This window comes from Rutilus rutilus (genome assembly GCF_951802725.1).
Source record: "Rutilus rutilus genome assembly, chromosome: 18".
NCBI classification, from domain to species: domain Eukaryota; kingdom Metazoa; phylum Chordata; class Actinopteri; order Cypriniformes; family Leuciscidae; genus Rutilus; species Rutilus rutilus.
This window is the reverse complement of record NC_140231.1, coordinates 20,672,028-20,693,776: the sequence shown is the minus strand read 5'-3', so window position 1 is coordinate 20,693,776 and position 21,749 is coordinate 20,672,028. Positions and strand designations below refer to the sequence as shown.

Sequence of the window (21,749 nt, the reverse complement as noted above, 5' to 3'; positions counted from 1 at the left end):
AAAATGATCTAATTGAGAGCTTATACAAACAAAAAGCCACACTGATATAATGAGCTCAGATATTTACACGATACAGTATCTACACACATACTGTAAGCAAGGGCAAAGTACATAAGAATGTGCCTTATGATGCCAATTCACATCTACTGTACATCACAGTGTAAACATGAAAACTTACGGCAAATGAACTCTAGCAGTCACTATTTGTCATAAGCAAACAAATCTCAGTTTGTCAAAATCTCACCTAAAATGACAACCAGTCTACAGTGAATAAAAATAGCATTTTACTGAGGAAAAAGTCCTTGCGTAAAACAATCAAAGGGAAATGATCCCTATAGAAAACTTTGTACAGTCTTAATAATGTCAACCATAGTCACCCTTGACCACTAGATTCGTAATATGAGTGAACAATGAGACTCATGTAGACAGCCTAGGTAATCTATTTTATATTGGACTGTACTGTAAATGTTAAACAAGCCAGACTAATAATACATATATGGTGCCAGGGTTTTCATTGCGCATTATATAGACCTTGTATATACACCAGTAATAGTTCAATGTTCTAATTACTGTATGGCGGTGATTTTGTTTTGCTCCCAGTATTCTCGTAAACAGTTTTCACTATGGGGCTGGCAGTGCCCCGCAGTTGACACGAGGACGTCATCACACGTAGTGTTCTCTATGGTTGATGTAAACTCGGTCCTCCCCGTTCTGATGACAGATCCACTCCTGATAGGACAGTGAATGGTGAGTGGGGCTGTGGAGGTCCCTCCGAGCCATTCTGACAGGCACCCGTTCGGCCAGTTCGTAGTGCCTCTCCATCCGACGAGCCTATAAAATGACACAACAGATATAGCGCATATTATATCCAAAGTATTAGTAGCAACTCCACTGGGTGCTGATGCTGTTAGACAATGAAATGCAACGTTTAATGTGATTAGATGGATAGAATGCAGTGTTGTTGTTTTTTAGGGCTGTCAATTGAATTTAGGAATAATGAATGAATGAAAAAAAGCTAACCAGTCTTTAAAAGTTTTTTGGGCACTTTTCATCTGGTCAGACTGGAAAACCAGCTGCTGACCAGATAATAAACCAATTTTGTTTGGATGGGAGACCAGTTTAAACCAGCTAAGACCAGCAAACCACATGAGGCTGGTGTATTTTTCAGCAGTGTTATGTGTTGGATGGGTAAAAACACCAGAAAAGACAAAAAGAGAAAAAAATCTGGAAAAAGTGAGCTAAAAGAGAGCATATAATCACTCCTTAAATAATAAGAAACATGCCAGTAGTCATCTTTCGAATGCAGCTCTATTATAAAGTACCACTGAAGGAAAATAAATCAGATTATAGAGCCGGGACCCCCACAGTGTAAACGGTAGTGTGAGGTTTACCTGAGAGAATGAGGCCACCTGAGGGGCCTGAGAGGCCAGTGGGATGACAGGAGGTCTCTCTGTATATGGAGGAGGAGGCTTGTGAGTTGGAGGGAGGTCAATTCTGTAGGACAAAAACCAACAACAGTTTGAATAAGTATATCACTGACATGTTGCATGATTCGCAATATTATTTGCAGTGACCCCAAAGTATCTGGATACATAAGCCACAATAAAAATAATGAATGTCATTGCATTACATAAAAAAAAATAAAAAAAAATCAAGCTAAGTGGCATTTATTTTGTAGAAATGTACTGTTTAGGCGCTGTTTTCAGGCTAAACATTTCACAGAAGTTTGTTCGATGATAAAACGTACAGAGTCACTGTTTGTGTTCTTGTCAGTAGATGGAGGAAATGGTGGTCAAGAGCCAAAAGTATGAAATGTGTTTAGTCTGAGCAACAATAACAACCACACCTTCTTTTAGTTCTGGGAACGGAATGGAACTTTTGTTCTGTTTTACATCCATGGCAATACTGCCAATTTCTCAAGCTGAACACAAAATAATCTAATTTTTAAGGCTAAACCTAATCTGAGAGTCTATGATTCCCATGCAAGGTGTCACTTTTGACTCAATCCCCTGCCACTCCAAATGGCCTCCATGTTTTCAAGCCCCTACGGCCACACTGAGACATACTTTCTCATGCTCTCTGGACCTCTAAACCAAACACCAGCAGGCCACAATAGACCCCGTCTGGAGTAACTTTGTGTGGGTACACATGTGGGTGGAGGTGTATATTAGTGATATACATAAATACAACTGGGGCCCATTTTAAAACTCCAAACAAAACTGAGAGAAATGGAAACAAATGACTTTGTCTTCTTGTTTGACTTGTGAATCACTGCAATGACTCTACAGTATGCGAACAAACTATCATGTCATTTACATTTCCTTTAAACAATTCATTGTGGTTTGATGTCCTAAACTAATACAATATACTATATTTAATATATAGTGCTGTCTCCAATGCATATAACAAAGCTAAAACAAGCTTATTAAAATTATTTCTGATCTGATATTGACCACAACTACACTAGCAATTAAGAGGAGTGGTCTCACATCCCTATAACTTTAACATCATTATAACTTAGTTATAGATGGACTAATGTCTATTTAGCTTCTGCTTTGTATCCCTATGCATTGGGTGGTCCAGAGGGTTGCCCTGCCCTGACCTTGAATTCCCAGAATGCCTAATATATGGAAAGATACCTGTTCTCGTTCCCTGGATTTAGATACTGCTGTGTGTGCCATAAAGGTCATCTACTGAATGTCATAAAGATAGCCTAGAGTCATTAAGGAATCTTAAACCTTCACTGCTAGTTTTAAAAGATCTGCATTGACAACCAATGAGAACAAGCTCTTAAAATACAGAGTTAGTTCACACCTCTTGGTTAAAAACCCTTTAGGGAAAACATGTCAACTGTGACCTCTCCTCATATATTTTCTCAATGTTCATCCATAAGCTCCTCATTCCTCAAGGGATCAACTTTGTCTTTGTTTTTCCACTTCCTGTGGACATTAATCTCCAACCATTAGTAGTACATTGTTTTGTGTAATTGATTTTCAATGGACTATCAGTCTATCTAATGTGTCCCCTGCCCTCCCCACATAAAGTCTAATTCAGACGGAGATGGAAAAATGTACAACAGTGTTTTATGGCTCATTAAGTCTATATGGACTCACATTAGCATTTCCCATGAAAAGTTATGACCGAAATAGAGGATTAAAAGCAGGAGATGTCATCCATGGACTAGAAAGATGATATGGTGAGTGCATTCGTACATGAGCAGGAAGAGACGCAGACAGGCCTGGATACTCTCACTGGTTCCACCTGGATGTCCAATGAGACCAAAAAAGGGCCAAAATTTTGGACTTAGCAACGAGATTGCATTGTCCTCATATAGTTTTCTCTCTTTTCATCTCTTCTCATGTACTCAATGCACAGTTGAAGGTCAGATTAATTTGTTTTCCTCCTAAGAGAGCCTGGAACATTTTCCAATTGTCTTGATTTTAAGCCAAGACCTTGACATATAAACTAAAACTACTTTAATACTTTAAAGGCTGCCACATCATCTAGTGAAGGATAAATTCAAGGCCACTTTAGATGAATGAGAGCTATCAAAACAAATTCAAACACAAAATCATCACGACTCGGAAATGAAAGTGGAAAGCTCACGCAAACCTGATAAAAATAGAAAAACCTATAAAAAATACCTCTCGAAGCATTTGAAGGAAGCACATTTTCTCATCTTTGACTACTGGGTGCAATCAGATCTAAACGTCAAGAGTTATATGGACATTTTTGCTTTCATTCCTGCATAAGCGCCATGTGTTAGCATCCCAATGCTGCTTATCTCTCGCAGATTCCCTGCTGTCTCCAGCGCAGTGGCAGCGACATCCATCAGACCAAACCCAGCTGTCCCACCACACTGATCTGCATGCAGCCTGCAGCCAAAGTAAAGCTGAGCCAAGACACACAGAGACTGAACAGGGATCAGCCGAAATAGATAAGAGTGCCTCTTGCACCTCTACTGAGAGTGACGCTTCTGACACCGCCGCTAGAACTTTCAGAGAGGGCTCGCTTCAAGATAGATGTGGATAAATATAGCGCAGCAGAAAACAAGTAATAAATAAATACTAATAGTCAACAATTCAGCAAATTTGAAAACCTTACGGGACCTCTACACAGGATGCGTTCTTTTATAACTGTTTTTATTCAAATAGCCAATTAACGTCACGGTCATCAACCTAAATTTCTGATTGCTAGTTGGACGCAGACGGTATTATATTTTAGTAATATTAGCAATATTTTAGTCAGAGAAAAACATTTTAAATGTGGACACTACTGTTCGTAAGTTTGGGGTTGGTAAGATTTATTAAACGTACAGTATGGAATTTTTCGCCGCTAGGGGTCGCTAGCCTCTTTACAATAAAAAAGGCGTAGTTTGATGACGCAACATTTGCTAAGAATTATGGATCTTGTCGTCAACGTCAAGCCGACCGATCTAATAATGTTTATGGATGATTGAATACATCGATGCTTTTATCATGACTGTGATATGAAGCAGTTCGGGATTGCTAAGAGACAGCTATCAGCTCCACACGCGACGCGAGTCCCGCGGATATAAAAGGAAGATGGACATTTCATTCTACCAAACTACACGCAAGTGCAGAATTACTACTCACAGGTCAGTTTATTAGACAAATTAAACTTGTGAGGTAACACAGCGCTGTTTCACTTGGTCTAACATTACACTATCACACTAAACTGCATTTGAATGTGTTGAAATGTATGTGTTAGTTTGTCTGTATGAGACTAGCAGTAAGCTAGATCAACATTAGAATAACATACAGATCATATTCTAACATTTTATCATTGTTGAACTATTTAACATTGATTAGTTTTATGTAAATGTGCTCACCTGTTTAATGAAGTACATGTAGGAGCGGTCGAAGTCTCGGACGTGGAGCTCTCGTTTATATAATGTTACTGTCTATGGGAGCTCTAGGCATCTCGAAAACACCGCGCTGACATTGATTCTCGTTTTAGTTCTCCTTTTTTATCCAAAGTCTGCTTGCCATGGTCCATAATGTTTGAACGAAACAACAACAGCGTGCAAATAGACATTGCGAACTACACAGTTGTCCACGTCAGTCGCCTTGGTTACTATCAGAGGGCTCTGGTTCATAGCTCTGGTTGCTATGGCAGTACGAGCGGAAACCAGGGACAACGCGGATATGACGCCATTGACGGCGACAAAACGGAAATAAAGAAACGGGACGTGTCTTCGAATTAAATTACAAATTTCTCCTGGTTTGAAAGTTGTTGGAAACAGTCGGGATAATGTAAGTACACAACTAAAAAAAAAATATATAACATAGATATAATGATTTTTGCTATTTTTAAAGCAAAAAAGTTACATATTGTGCCTTTAACATGTTTGATAGAATTCTCTTGCGCGCTAAGACTGCATTTATTTGATCAAAAATACAGTAAAAACAATAATATCATGAATTATTATTACAATTTAAAATAACGATTTTCTATTTTATTATATTTTAAAATGTGATTTATTCCTGTGAAGGTGCAAAGCTGTGTTGTCAGCAGTCATTACTCCAGTCTTCAGTGTCACATGATCCTTCACAAATTATTCTAATATTATCATCTTAATATTTTGGGGAAAACCATGATACTTTTTTAGAGCATTTATTTGAAATAGAAGTTTTTGAAAACAATGTCAAAGTCATTTTTGATCAATTTAACGCATCCTTGCTGAATGAAAGTATTAATTTCCTTTTGAATAGTGGCGTACATCTGCTAAAAGTTAATTTTGTGCATGTTCAAGACTACACTAACCTAACGGACAGCTAACTCCAGAATGTATCCAGTGTGAACGTCTCCTTAGCTGTCATGTTTGGATAACACGCTCGGGTCATATTACAGCAGAAACTACAATGGAAGGTTTGAGAAATATAGAAAATTCTGAAACAAATTTCAAGGTCCACAAATCATATGGAGGCCAGACGTTTGAGCGCTGAGAATTGTCTGCCTGCCGCATTTCCCCTGTTCCCCGATATAATTTTCCCTGTGAACAGCTGTATCACGCGAGACTCCGCTGTGACCTCATCCTCATGAGAACTGCATCCATCACTATGGCGCTAGGAAACATATTTTGCTATGTTTGCTTATCTATTTATATTCATTTATTTACACTAGCTCTTTCTTTTATAGAATACGAGAAGAACGTCCAATATTCAGTGTTATTTCTGCTGACACAAACACTAACAACCTGTGGCAAACTAACAATGGTGGGTCCTTGACAGAATAAAAACATCTACAACAAATCTATGTGGTCTTCTGTGGGCACGATACATTTGTAAACCTGGGTTAACATTTTAATTTGCATATTTATATGGCGAATAACAAGAATTGGATGAACGCATCTCAGTTTGTCAATCTTGACAAGAAAGACATTCAAAAGCAACATACTGTAACAGTTTCTTTCCTCCAGTTAACACGTTTACCATCACCGTTTGATCAATGTGTTTGACAGTCAACAGTCATTTTTCTACCCGCTGCTGAAACTAAACAGCGTGTGAAAGTTTCAGCAAATGTACAGTGTTTTGCGTTCTCTCACAAAAGTATTGCGTTCAATGGCGAAACTTTACGCTGCATCGCAAAACATTTGCGTTCTCACCCAAAGCTAATACGTTTTCCCCCTCACTCTTGAGGGGACACAAATAATTAGCAAAAAAATAATTTAATAGATATAATTTCCCCTCCCATTTCATTTTTATACCATCACAATGTCACATTAGGAGCTCTGTACTATATTATATTATTATTGGTTATCTATTGCTAAACAACTCTCTGTTAAGATGCTTGCAATGAATCATATCACATTATACTTTAGGCACCATAAAAGCAGTGCTTACCCAGGGGTTAAAAAGCAATGCTAACACTTTAAAAACTACAATTGTGAAATGCCACTTCACCAGCGATTAATTAGTGGCCTCAAACCAAGATCAAAAAGATGATAACCCCGGGTTAAGTGCAGCGTGAAAAGCAATGTTAAGATCTATGAGGGGAGCTGCTTTTTGGAGGCTGTGGGAAAAGGGAGACCTCCGGGCTGGCTGAAATAAGACGTCTGTGGGCTCACATCTAGAGACACTCTTAGTGACAGAACAATAAAGCGGCTCTTTTAGCATGAACCAAAAGAAAAAAACAGAAAAATCAACATGATTTGTCAAAAAGGAGCTATCTGAAGCTCTTTTACCCACACAAGTTCTGAAATGATGTATCGTGTGGTAGTCTCTGTGTACTGCAAAAGCAAATACACAACTGTAGTCTCTCTTTGTGATGACATGCAGTTGCCTTTTCAGGAAACAAAAGAAAACCATCTGATGTTGCTCCCACTAGAATTCACAGTCTTGACTGGGTTTCTGGGCTCAGTAATAATTGACCAGACAAAATATATTACAGTTAAGGGATGAAGCAAAGGTTAAGCCATAAAAAGGTGCTGTAGCGTGAAGTGCCTCATTCTGACAGGCCAACAGGTGAGCCGGACAGAGCTGAAGCGGAGTGTAATGTACTTAATGATAGCCTGACTGGAAAAACAAACTCTTCAATAAACTATTCACTTCAATAAACTCATTTTAAACATATGAGACTATGAGTAAATCGGTTTGGCATGTTAGACCAAAACTGTAACACATGAGCACATCGATGAAACGCTACTAAGAAGTCTGTAAGTTCACTGAAATGTAGGGTGGTGATAGTTAAAGATTTATTCTTTCAGTCCAAGTTCAAAGGAAGGTTAGGAAGTTGCTGAGGAAGCATGGTAATGATTAAATAATTCACCAGGTAAGTGCCCACGTACTGCCCCAACTGAAGGTCTAAGTTGTGGCAAAGCAGGTGACTCAATATCTTAGATGTCTGACAATGTCTGTACCCATGCAAACAATGTTATGTTTTAAGAATGCTTTCTGTTCCCTTCAAGTTATTAAAATGCAACTTCTGAACGTTCTGGGAAAGTACAAAAAAAAAAAAAATGTTTTTTTCATTATACAAATGTCTTGTATTTGTTAATATATAAAATTGTTATTAAGTGAGTGATAGCGTCCACAACAGTGTAGTTTCAAACTTCAGTAAGACTAAAGGTGCAACATTTTAAACAGGATTGGGCAAAAATACATAAAATAATGAAATTATAGAAGAAAATAAAGTACTAAAATGAATCACTGTTCTACTAAATTAAACTTAAATAGTTGATTCATTAACTCATGGATTAAAGGGCAGTTTACACGGCACCATTTTAAAAACAGAAAACTTCTTATGCGTTTTAGCCATTCATTTACACGTCAACGACGTTTTGGGGGCCTGAAAACACAAACTTTTGAAAACTGTAATGTATTTGAGATCTCATCCTGCATGTCGTTAGGTAAAAGTTAAAAGTCAGATTATCTGTATAGGTGAAGATATTGCATGTACTCACACTTTATCTGAGTAAGTGGTTGGGGGAGCCTTGCGTGCTGTAAGGAGCACGATGGTGAAGACGGTGATGAGGAAGAGTGCCAGCACAGCTCCCATCACGGCCCCAGCAATAGCCATGGAGGATGTCATCTGCTTCTGAGACATGTCTGAAAGGCGCCACAACACAGTGAGAAAAAAGAAAAGCTAATTAATAAATAAACACGGCCAACGTAAATTTATAAATACATAAAAGTATCTTTAAAACCAGAAAGATTTACTTGAACAGCGGAATGAAGACAATAGCTTCATTTGAAAATGCATAGCCAATTTCCCCACTATATTAAATGTCACAGTATTCATAAAAGAGTGGGCAAAAAGTACCCAGGTGACCTATTTGCAGTGAGATTCTCAAGTGTGCATCCAATGGACACTTTACTATCCCATCAGGCCACAGGAGAGAATTTGTGAATGACAGTAATGTGACGAGTAAAGTCACATGACGAATGTAGTACGTCCAGATTACAATCAATCATATTCATATATACGGTAACACTTTAGTTTAGGGTCCAGTTCTCACTGGTAACTTATAACTTACTGATATAACAAGGATATTGGCTGTTTATTAATACTTATAAAACACATATTAAAGCCTTATTCTGCATGACCAAATTCTACATCCCTAATCCTACGCAATAGCTAAACTTAACCTAACTATTAATAGTGAGAATTAGACCCAATCTAAAGTGTGACCGAATATACATTTTTTAACAGTTGCAAAGTATACTTATTTAAAAGAAATATACTTATAGTATGTATTTCAGATGCAGCCCATGACTTGATTTGAGAAAATATGTAGAATTAAGCTTTTCCCCCCAACCTTCCTATGGAGATTTTGGTTACACTTTATTTTATTTATACATTTAAGTAATATTAATTTTGCATCTGAAGTAAATTTTACTTGTTTTAAAGTCTGCATGAAATCAAAAATGTCCCTACTACTTTCTTATTGCATGTTTCTGGTTTTATGCGATTCATCATTGAACGTTATATCAATGTAAAAAAAATCTTTGTAATTTTCAGTGAAAATAATGGGAAAAGGTAATTTGATGCGAACCATTTGCTTTTTTAAAGCAAAGTTGCATATTCTCAGCTCCATTCTTAAATGTAAAACCCACTTTAAACCCACAAGACAGTTTCTGATGGATAAAATCAATTATAACCCTATTATTTTCTTATTTTTACTCTCAAATGTGCTAAAAAAAAGGAACAAAATGGGTTAAAAATAGCAATGCACATACACTTTAGGGATGTTTAATACAGAAAAGATTCAGAAAACGATGCCAATGATTCAATTGGTATTTTACAGTGCAATACATCTGTCCTAGTGGATTTAATTGTTAATCAAGAGTCAGAGTGTATGTGAAATAGCGGTTTGTTGTTACGGCGAGTCAGGTGGATGGGTGGGTTGTGCAGTGGTTGGAAGGGGCAAGCTGTTGCCAGCCATCTCTAAGGCTCAGTAATTAGGACCTCATGCTGCCCTCCTTTAAAGCCTGCTGTTACTGTCTCTCCCACCCCGCAGTGCTCTTATGCTTTGCTGCACTCCTTCCTCCAGCTTTCCCTTCCACTCTCTTTCTCTGTCATTACTACCTCGCTCGTTCGCTTTTACGGTGAGTTTCACACTCTTGCGCAACTTCATTTAGCAAGTTCACCAAAATCAATGAGGTTGCTGAGATCACAAGCTCGTTATCCCCACAACGGGACTCCAGTAAAAGGATTACATCCATTAATTAAGATTAATTAAACTCAAAAGTGTTCCCCGTTTGGATGATCAACAGACTTCTTGGCCAAGAGTGTGGAACAACGACACCATACTACCCAACTTTGCCACATGAAACGCCACAGTTTGAGGATGTTGGACATGCTGAAAAAGAATCACAATGTCTTTTTTTCCCCTTACACAAATCAATTGACTGTATTATCGAGTGTTTTCCCCTAAGGTTTTATGGCCGAGAACCCAATAATTACCACAGTGCTGTTACTGTCAGCTCACCTCTGCTCTCACAGGAGAACAGAACAGGATGTTCAGTCACAAGTCATACAATAGTGATTGTTTAAGTGTAGCGAGGGGTAAATATTTGCCTTGCTGAGCACACGTCTGGCTCATGAGGGGGCTGAGGGAAGCTGGCACTGGAGGAATAAAGACACCGAGAGCAGGAGGTCAAGGGCATAAGGAGTCAGGAGATCGGGGAGGGAGTATGAGGAGAGGGGATTGTGGCTATAGGGGACTGTAAGCACCAATGTGAGCTGGGATAGAGAATATTAGCAAAAAGTTTGGCACTGAATTGGAGGTTTGGCACAGTCGTGATTCAACCAGGCTCGTGACAGATCTTTGCACAGCAAGTCCATACGGCAACATCAGAAGGCAGTGTAATAAAAATATGACTTCTGCAGCTTGTGAAGAGTTAAAAGTGAAGCGTATCATTTCTGTACCACTAGCATCACAAGGGCTGGGTGATATGGCCAAAAATATTATCACAATATTTTTTCAATATCATTTGATATCTATATTTATCATTTCATACCATTAAAGGGGAAGGAAATGCATTCCACGCTTGTTAGATCTCAAGAACAAATGTAAACACATAAGTTACATTTTCATTTAGGGCCTTATAAAATCTTTTTTATTTGTTCCCAAGGTCTGTGTTTTCTATTTTGTATTTTATAATTTAATACAAATTAATCATCAAAAATGATGTCTAATGAAATTAATGAAAAAAACTTTAACCATTTATTCAATATTTTAAAATGTATTCAAATGAAAATCTAACAATTAATTTACAACAATATTGCATTTTATTTTATGTCAAATAAGGTGCATGCAGCACAACCATACTTGTATACTGAAAATAAAATAAAACAAAACATTGATGAAATATACATCATCGTTGTATGATATTCCTTAAAATAATAGTAAAAATAATGATAATAATAATAAATATAGCTAATATAACACAGACAATCGCGGCACCTTGGACATACACACCACATGCCAGTTTTCAAGTCATTCGGACTGTTGCGTACTATAGGTATTGCCATTTTTGTGGATTTTTTTTCATTTTATAGCACCACCAAGTTGCTATTCGCCATGCCCTTTTTCACACAACCACAGACTGAGCCCATACATAGGTGTACAGAGTTTGGTGAAATGATCTCACTCCGTTCAAGAGGGATAGCCGTTTTCCGTCACGGACGTGAATCGAAATTTCTTTTTTGATAATTATTGACAATCAGACTCCAGGGAATCTTTCTGCACTGGTTTGGTTCCGATCGGGCAAAAAAATTAAAATAAACTAGGACTAGCTTGCAAAAGTAGGTTTAAAAAAAAATCCAAATACACAATTTTGACCGTTTTTTTATCCGAGACGTTCGTTCTGTCCGCCTTGCGCCAAGGATTCCAATGATATAAGACACTTGAGATAAATGGTTTAGGAGTTATGAGCCATTGCGTACTTTTGATTGCTGTAGCGCCACCATCAGGGCGATTGAGACGAGCCTTGGGGACGTTGTATATGGGATGGGTATGGTTTGGTCTGCCCGATCACTTTTAGGGGAGAATGCTGATACTTGGAAATTCTAACAATTACAATAGGGTTATTTCTGTTATAAATTCTCCAAGTTAAACCGAACTCTTATTTCGGCAGTTTGTCGAAAAGATCTTTGCGTTTCAGACAAAACTGCACTGCTCAGAAAAAGAGACACGAAGAACATGTAGATTTTTACTGCCACACCCCTGACCATCTAGAATAAATGTAGGCTAAATATCGAAAATTACTTAGTTTCAGGTTTCCTGAAAACGCCTTCTGCAATTGGTCGATAATGTAGGCCAGGGGTGCCCAACCCTACTCCTGCCGATCGACTGTCCTGCACAGTTCATCTCCAACCCTAATCAAACACACCTGCCTTTAATTTTCAAGTGATCCTGAAGACCCTAATTGGTTGCCTCAGGTGTGTTTGATTAGGGTTGGAGATAAACTGTGCAGGACAGTCGATCGGCAGGAGCAGGGTTGGGCACCCCTGATGTAGGCCCAAAATCATTTATTGTCTTTACACAGTGAACTAGGATAGGAGCCATTTTACCATTTAAAAAAATTACACACAACAAACAGAAGTCATCATAATTACAAAGAATTAGCCTTCATGTTAAGGTGTGATATTTACCATTGCTCTGTTAAATTTCATGGGCGAAATCCAGTCATTTAGCATCCTAACGATAATTACAAGAAATGGCAATGGCCAATCATTATAATTTTTTTTACAATATGCAAAAGATTGAGGATTAAGGATAAGAGAGGAACTCTGTTGATAAGTGATAATGTTCCTAACATTAATCGCATTTCTTTTTTATTCCCCCTACCTTCCACACTCTTCTATTACTAATTAGCACATAGCTTAGCATCCAGTCCAGCATGTCTATATTTATCTCTCGATAAGCTAGATGTTTTCTGAAGGTTTACCTTCATTTGGGATTATATGTGGTTCTGGTTCAGTGTACAGGAACAATGGTCAGGGATGGTGTCAGGGCTCTGAGGGGGCAGGAGAGAGGCGATCATTCTACCGTCTGGCATGTAATACCACAGATGGGCCCCCCCACAGTGAGTCACAAGACCCCTTTTCAGTTCAATTCAGCAAGGGTTAAAGCTGTCTGTTTGCTGCACAACATTCACCTCACATATTACAAGTAATAAAGCAATAGACAATTTGGTTTATTCACTCCAAATCCATACAAAGATAGAAATTGTAGGATTTCCCTCGTGAAAAAAGTACACTTTAGAATACTTTTAAAAAGAGTGATTATTACAGATCTAATATACTTTAAAAATAACCACCTTAAGTGCACACTGAACATGTTTTTGCACTTAACTGCATGTTAACTGAAATTAAATGAAAATGTGTTATAGTTTAAATTTATATTAAATACAATTAGTCACGTTAGGAGTGTTTTTTCTTTTTCTTTATGCAATTTCATACTTCTCTTGTCTTGAATTATGGTTAAAGTGTACTGCCGAATATACCACTACACTCAGAAAAAAAGGTACAAAAGCTGTAACTGGGGTGGTACCTTTTCAAAAGGTATACTTTTATTCCTTTAATATTTTTTTATTATAAATATAGGACTGACCTGAAGGAAAATGCTATGTCTACTGTAAATGCAGGTACACTCGCTAACTCAATCTCTCACAATACTCTACTATAGCTTCAATGAACAATATCACTGAGATCAAACATGTGTTTAAGTTGCTAAGAGTGGTTGCTAGGGGTGTATATATATATTTAAGTATTTAAATTAATATAAACGTGCGATTAGTCAACTAATGGCTTAAATGAAAGACTACTAGTCGACTAGAAAAAATGTAGTTGGGGGCAGCCCTATTTTTTTTGTGTTTGTCTGTGTCAATACAACTGACCAATCCCTTTTGAGCTTTTTTTTCTTTATCCATTTCTCTCTACGACCCTCAACAAACATCTTCAGCAATCTGTTGGTCCCTCTTCAATAGTTTTGTCCTGCTAAAGTGCCCTCTCCATAATTCAGGTGCCTTTTTGGCGGCTCACTTTAACCCCGCTGGACTTAAAACCTTACACAGGTGAGCCCAGACTTGAACCGTATCCTTTGAAGGTGCTTTCATTCCTCCTAAAAGATGTTTACCAAGCAGATTTAATGTTTCTGGAGACTGACGGAGAGATTCACAGCTCAGAGCAGAGGTGATCCCAGAGGATTAAATGAGTTCACACTCGCTTAGAGCCGGTTCAGGGGTGGCAGGCATCTTTAAACCTGATTAAAGGGATCAGGTGTTTCTCTTAGACTGGCTGTTATAGGTCTCAGATTGTCGTATTGGACACGGTCAGCCCGTAACTCATTCAGCACTCTCGCCGGGTATTTGATAACAGGAGCTGGGTTGGGAAGAAGCACCACAATGCATTCTGGTAAATGTTACATGGGGAATGCTGGCCCTCCCTGCTGGCTGACACCTGATAGCCATATTGGAGTGCAGGTAGGGAGTTTGTCTGTGTTGGACCGGAAAGGTTTCTGTTGTGTGTTTGCGACCCATGAGTCTTAATTACTGTGAATTACTGTCTGTGGGGCAATGGAAAGAAACAGAGAAACGTCCTTGAAAAGGGCAAATGTTTATGATGCAGCTCACCAAAAGGGCTCAATGACTGTTCAATATAACTCGTCTCTCCTAATAGAGGCCACTAGACAAGAGAAAGCCCACCGCTTAAGTATTGTCGAGAGCGTTGTTCTGGCGAATGAAGATAGGTCAAGTGTCAGAGGTCATCTCCTGTTGTGGCTGCCATTGTTTAAACTGCCAGATTTTTATGAAGGTACTTTAGTGTGCTAGACTGTAGAGAAGAGAAGCTGATTCTGGGTGGTCTCTCAAATCATTAAGTGTTTGACAAAGACCTCAAATGCTATCTGAAGTGCTCACTGCAGAAATAAGACCTGAAGAGTATCTCGTATCTATCAGCATTTCCCCCTTAGCATTTTATTTGTCTTTTGGGTCAACGTGACTTCTTGAGAACCAACTGGAGGCAAATTAATATCACTATATTCGGTTTCATATTTGTACACCCTAGTATATCTGTGACCGTGAAATAATAAAGTGCAGTCACACTTTCCACGGTTCAAGTTCTGATATATGTGAGACTCTCTAAAAATGGAGCACTGAACATTTAATAACAGCTTTACCACTGAGGGAATGACTTCATGACCACTGTGATGTATTAGTGGAAAAATATGTCAGAAAAGATGGATATCTGAGAGGGAGGAGTCACAAATGACAAATTTTCCAATGGAAATATTCTCTCTAGAAGGAAAAAGGAAGAAAATGACTTGGTCACAATGACAGATCGCAGCCTTTTAAACTGACCATCTTTTATAGAAGGAATTTATCTTTATAATTGATATACGTCACACGTGTATTTTTGTTGTCATCCCCCAGTTCTCCTTTTTAACCTTAGTCCATCTTTGGCTCCTCCCTTCTTCCTGTCTCAAGCTCCCCCCTTTTCTCAAAAGCTCTCCCTATTTTTTTTACTGGAGAATTGCCCTCTTTTATCCACTCTCTATTTTTTCTCTGTGATGGAGAGCGAGACGGGAGGCACAGGTATCCCTCAAGAGAACAAGCTCTCTGTCATGAGCCCGGGAAGAGTCTGTTGCCATGGGGACGGTGTCAATGGCCTGGAAGGGAGCTGTGGCAAACAAAACCATTCTACCGGTCTAATTTAACCAATCAGAAGCACTCATGGATCAGGGAGGGGGGGTGGTAATACTGCTCCTTAGAGAATCTATTCAAACAGTGCAGTGAGAGACAGTGACCTCCTCACCCGTGATAAGGTGACTGCATGAATGACATTGTTATTTTCAGTGGGCTACCTCACTTTCCAAGGAATTATACAGTATGCTGGACTTACAATACCTGAGGGAATGAAAGTGTCTCTATTCTGTATTCTCTAAAGGTATAAAGAGCATATTTGTGTCATTTCCCATCACTGACGTAAACGATTTACGGCATTGTTCAGAAGAAAGGCTTTATTGCTTCCTTTTACTGCTGTGGTTCTGATGGCCTGTGAAAGATGCATAGTGATTCACAAGTTGATTGGCTGATTAAAATTACTTTTAAACTTGAGGAAAAGCACTAACTTTGAATTAATCAACAGAAATATTGTGAAACGTACAATTTAAAATAACTGTTGTCCATCCTAATATTTTAAAATGTAATTTATTCCTGTGAAGGCAACTCATTACTCCAGTTTTCAGTGTCAGATGATCCTTCAGAAATCATTCTCTGCAGATTTGGTGTTCAAGGAACACTTATTATCATCATGATTAATGTAGCAAACAGTCGACTCAAATGTACAATAGCCAATAACTTAATTTAATATATTTAAATGAATTAAACGAACAAAACAGTCAAAGTTTTGCACAATGTGAAAGTATCATATCGGTTTGCACCGAATATAATGGATATTTAATTGTGCATTTTGATTTCCACCATCTTTTAAATTTAGATATTAGCTATTTCAAAATAAAAGTTAACTAAGGGTTTTTTTGTACACACCTAAAACAACAGGTAATTACTTTGACACTACAAATCCGTTTGCCCCAGATTTGGGGTGCAAGGTGGTCTAACACATGAAAAATGTATGAGAACCAGTGCTTTACTATACTAATTTTAGCCCTGATCTCATGGTCTTGGATTAAAGAGGCACATTTCATGAGCTGACTTTGGACATTGATTCATCGTGGAACTTCTGACTACTAATTACTAGCTTGTCCCACCACCAGCTGATTGGACAGGATGATAGACTCACCAACGACTATGAAACAAAAACCACTCAAACACCATTTAGTCCCACAGCTGTGCTTGATCTTCCCTTCGTCAACCAGCTCCCCCATCTCCTCTCACACAGATCGACAGAACAGCAGTGCAAACACAAGAATCAACAAGTCCATAATCCCCTCCACTTTAAGGCTATCCTAGGTAAGTCTGAGAGGAAGTTCAGCCCCCATCCACAGGAAGCTTTTAGCCACAGGCTTTCCCACAAAATATGCATGAGGCTCAGAGCACGAGGGGATATTCGGAGATGAAGTAGGTTAACCACAGCAAAGAAAAAGAGGGCGTGAGGAATACATCCCTGGAGGCCTCCAGGAGAGTAGAGGAGACCCCCACAGGGAACACTTCTGCAGCTGAAGCAACCAGTCACACCCAAGACCTCAACATTCACCCTTCCAACCAACACGAAACAGATCTGAGGCCAAGTCATAAAACAAAGAAACATGTCACAGAAAAAAGGTGCTTTATTTCAAAAACAAATGTATCCCAAATTTTTTTTTTTTTACAAAACAATGCTCAGTATAATCTATACATTGCAAATACATTTCTTCTCTGCTATTTTTCTTTGAATAATTTTTTGTATTTTTTGTGCATTTTTTTTTTTTTTTTTTTTTACAGTAGATCTTTGTAAAACAAAACGAAAAAGTGAAAAAGACGTTCTGGAGAAGTGTACGTGTTATCCTCTCATCACAATCTGTGTAATGGTGGGTTTTCTAGTGCGTTCCACCGTTGAATCTCAGGCTTCCTAGAGGAACGATAAAGTCAAACAAACTACCAAACAAAACAAGGTTCTCCAAACTGCCAGCATATATACATAACAACCTTGTTTACATTGAATTCTTCACCTTTGCATTGCCCAAAACTGTACACATACATATTTTGTTTTACTTAACTCTTTGATGTGCACTGTAACTCAAGTGTCACATGTCATTTAATGCGAGCAAAACAATTAGTTATTGTCTGAAAATCTGCAAAAAGCAAATCATAGAAAATGGCACACAAAACAAATGACAGTACAAAATATTGTTCTCAGGGCCCATCCTGACCATTATATGCCTCAAAAACTACTCGCATACTTCTTCTGAGAATGATACTCACTCGTTCGTAACTTCTGCATGCACATTATAATGCTTACAGGGCACGTCTTCAGTTTAAGGCACTACAATATCATCTCAAAACCCAACCATATGCATCTGCTAGCTTATTAAGATCCAGCCAACACTAAAAATCAATGACCAATAACACGTGTGTTAGGCTATCGTCTTCTGCGTTAAATTATGTGCGTAAATGTGTGAGATCTGAGGCCAGAAATCTGAACACTATTGCACAGACAATGAGGAAATTCATCAAAACACTGTCGGTTAACACTAGCTGATTGGATTTACATATTACAGACAGACACACGGACACAGAAAACACACACAGAAACACAAGAGACAGGCACAGGACTTGATTTGTGACGTAATGCAAGCCGCTGAATGCAGTCGGACGTTAACACTTGGCAGTGATGGTCTGACGAAGACAAGCCAGACAGCTACATTAATACGGGACAAGTTTTTATGTTGAACAATGGCAGTAGTTTTCGATGTTCAAGACATTGTCCAACCATCTCCTTTTGCAGACAGACTCACACAGCGGCAAACATTTCTGATGGCACAAACAAAAGAAATCCAGAGCTAACAGAGTGACACAGTGGTATGCAAATAGAAGCACCCCATTTCGGCAATCATACTGTCTGGCTTTCTCCCATTGGACTTTATCAAATCCAGCACAGTCCTCCCTGTCTAGCACCTCCCTAAAGCACTCCAACTCTGAATGCCAGTAGAGAGGAAATAAATGTTGCCATGGAAACCGCCAGGCTGTTGACAGGAGCTAATTTCTGCCTCCATCAGAGTGACAGCATTGAAAGTTGACGTGATTCATCGAAACTCATCGCTTACATCGGCGCTGATCTGAAACACTTATCGACAGGTTATCTGAATACAAATTGCATTTGTTTGAACCCCTTTCTTTTTTTGTAGTGACTTCCTTTTAAATGAATCACACAGTACAACTTACTGTGCAAAGGAAAGGAGACTGGCTATTGATTTAGCAAGAAAACCCAACTTAAATCACCCCTGAAATCAACCCTGAACTGTTCACTTTATTGGTGAAACGTAAAGCAGATGTCTTTTTGCCTGACCTTAACAAATGAAGACAATAATTATACCCTCTCTTGGTCCCAAAACATCCTTTAAACCAGCTAGCTATGAAGAGCTAACTAATGATTAGGCTAATGTACAAAAACAAATTGGTATGTGTAAACTACTAGAAAAGGTGCATTTCCTACTAATTTTCTGTACATAACTCTGTTCATCCTTGTATCATTTTGCAGTCTGAAGCATTTCAAGTGTCTACGCAGTCTCTTCCTGCTCATCCTTCTCAGACATACCACTCCCTCCGCGAGATCATAGAGCCATCGGTGTGCGACACGTAGTCATTGTCGTAGCAGTCCTCTGACATGTAGGGGGAGCCGTTGCTCATGACTTGCGGAGCGGCGTACCTGCGGGGCTCTGGCTGCAGCGAGCTCCTCTGGATGTGATGGGCTGGACTTAAGGTCTGCGGATGGCCGGGGTGATGGTTGTTGTGGTAGACGTGCTCATGGTTGTGATGGTTATGGTGGTTGAGTTGACCGCCTGCTTCCCTCAAAGCTCTACTGCGTCCATTGGGTGATCGCTCTCGGTCGAAATCACCCCACTCTTCTCGATCCTTATCCGGGTAGATGGAGCCGTTATCCTGGTTGGATTTGAGCTTGGTGTCAGGGCTTCCTTTGCTGTAGACTTGCTGCAACTCATGGGGCTGGGGAGCCTTCTGCATGTCCGAGGGGCCGTGATACTGCTTTGTGTAGTAGTCGCCGCGGAAAGTCCGCCGCTGACGCTGGTAATAAACACCACCTAGAATAAGCAGCAACAGCAGGAAGAGGGCTCCGCCCACTGCCCCACCCACAATTGAGCCTAGGCTTCCCTCCGGCAGAGGCGCCAGGGTTGGAGAGGTGATGAGGGCTCGCTGTTTATTGCCAGGTGCGGTGGCAGAGATGTCGGCGGTTAGGAGGCGCACAGGGGTGGTGGAGGGCATGGTGGTGGTTGAGGGAGGATCTAATGGAGGGAAGGAAGGAAGGAAAGGCAAGAGGGAAGGGGGCAGGAGGAAGGGATGGACAGACAAAGAAAAGTAGATAATGTCAATGCCAACTACATCCGCATATCATTAACAGTCATATGAATCTGCTTCCAAGATTGTAACATCTTCTAGCATAACATCTAGAATGACCAACAGTTGCCATGGACGTGACAGTTTCAGGTTTTGGATCAGATCTTTTATTGAAAGGAAGTGATTGCAAACCTTCTGACAGCTTCAAAACCTAAAACTGTTGTCCAGAGCAAAGACTAGAAAACAAAAAACATGAAAGTGAAAGAAGAGTTGAGATCTTCATGATAAGGGATTCATGAGGAGCTACATACTAACATCTCCAGCTAACAATGAAGTACAGCCGTCTGCAACAATGAAACCTAATGAGCAACATTTGTGTTAGCTGAGAGAGGGAGTATGTATGACCACATAGCTGAGTGATTAGAAAAAAAACAAAATGGAAGGAAGGGGTCAGTGAAAGGGTACGAGCTACTGGGGGAGGGGAGGGAACAGACATCGAGAATACCCTGCTAACATGACTTGACTGGTGCAAGGATAGGAGATTGAGCTAACGCCATTACCATGCATTGATCGCTTGATTGTGTTAGGGAGCAGCGTGTTGCGTTTCATCATTCTGGAGCATGCATCTGTACTATGCAAGTAGCGTTCACTGAGGCTGGGAGCTGAAAGTCAAACTATCCCACTACGGAGTGTCCTGTTCCCGGCGCAATGAGAACTATTTGGCTGGCTGTGAAGTGTGTGAATGCATAGAGTGCAGACGTGTAAGTCGCAGGAGTCAGGGCTGCAAGCTCTTCAGGGTTAACGTGGTTCAAATGCTCCAGCTAAAGTGGGGAATAATTTGCTCATCCTCACTGGAATGAATAATAAACGTAGCATACATAAAGCATTCCTGGACTATATTGTTCCCGCAGGTCAAATGTAATTTGGATGCATCTGTGGGTCTGGTGAGAGAATGTATATGCATGTAGGAAAGAGCAGCTATATGGTTCAGAAAAAACTGAAATGTTCCATTCATTCTTTTGGAAACATTTTTTATACAAAAAGTTTTGAAATATTTTTGCACTTCCACAGTATTCCCAGCGCAAACATTTCTTGCATTTATTAAACCACAGGGATAGTTCACCCAAAAATCTAAGTTGTTACCAAGGCATGGCACGGCACGGGGCCCAGTACAAGTTAGAGGATGCGGGGCCTGGTGCAAACCACCCTGGTTGTCATTATTTACTCACCCTCGTTTCAAGCCTGTATGTGGTTATTTCTTTGAGTGCAATACAAAAAGAGAATTTCTGGAGAAAATTCACACAGCTATTTTCCATGACTTTTCAATGAACAAGGTCTGAATGATTAATTACAGAATCTGAATGGTTTATATATATATATATATAAAAATTGATAATGATTTACATTTTGGACAGTTCCTCACATAAAGCTAATGTACGACTCCAGAATACTTCAGAAAACTACAAAACTACGAATACGATTATAGTGCATTTTTGGAGATTAACACCATGAACCACAGTTGTATAAAAATTAAAAACAAATAAAAAAAATCGGCATGAACATTCATCAAAATATCTTTGATCCACAGAAGAAATAAAGTCATACAAGTTTGCAACAACATGACGATGAGTAAATATTGACAGAATTTTAATTTTTGTGTGAACTATCCCCTTAAACCACAAGGACATGGATAATGTCAATTTATTCTAATTTATTCAATTTCACCCAGCGAGTTAAAGAATAATTTGTTTCAATCAATAAACACTAGAG

General features: G+C 39.2%; 1 protein-coding gene across 2 annotated transcripts in view; it reads right to left on the bottom strand.

The window, feature by feature from the left end:
• Nucleotides 1-539: 539 nt before the first annotated feature.
• Nucleotides 540-21,749, bottom strand: part of nectin3b (nectin cell adhesion molecule 3b) — a 56,467-nt gene continuing 35,257 nt past the window's right edge. Inside the window, exons 6-8 of one of the 2 annotated variants that reach the window (XM_084387365.1) lie at nucleotides 8,426-8,570; nucleotides 1,392-1,494; nucleotides 540-831 (exon numbers count right to left, since the gene is read on the bottom strand). In XM_084387365.1, coding sequence (XP_084243491.1) covers nucleotides 664-831; nucleotides 1,392-1,494; nucleotides 8,426-8,570 — 416 coding nt within the window. In that variant the 3' untranslated portion in view covers nucleotides 540-663. Of the gene's footprint in view, nucleotides 832-1,391; nucleotides 1,495-8,425; nucleotides 8,571-17,239; nucleotides 19,928-21,749 lie in introns of those variants that run through there. The other variant, XM_084387364.1, reaches the window with a different exon arrangement.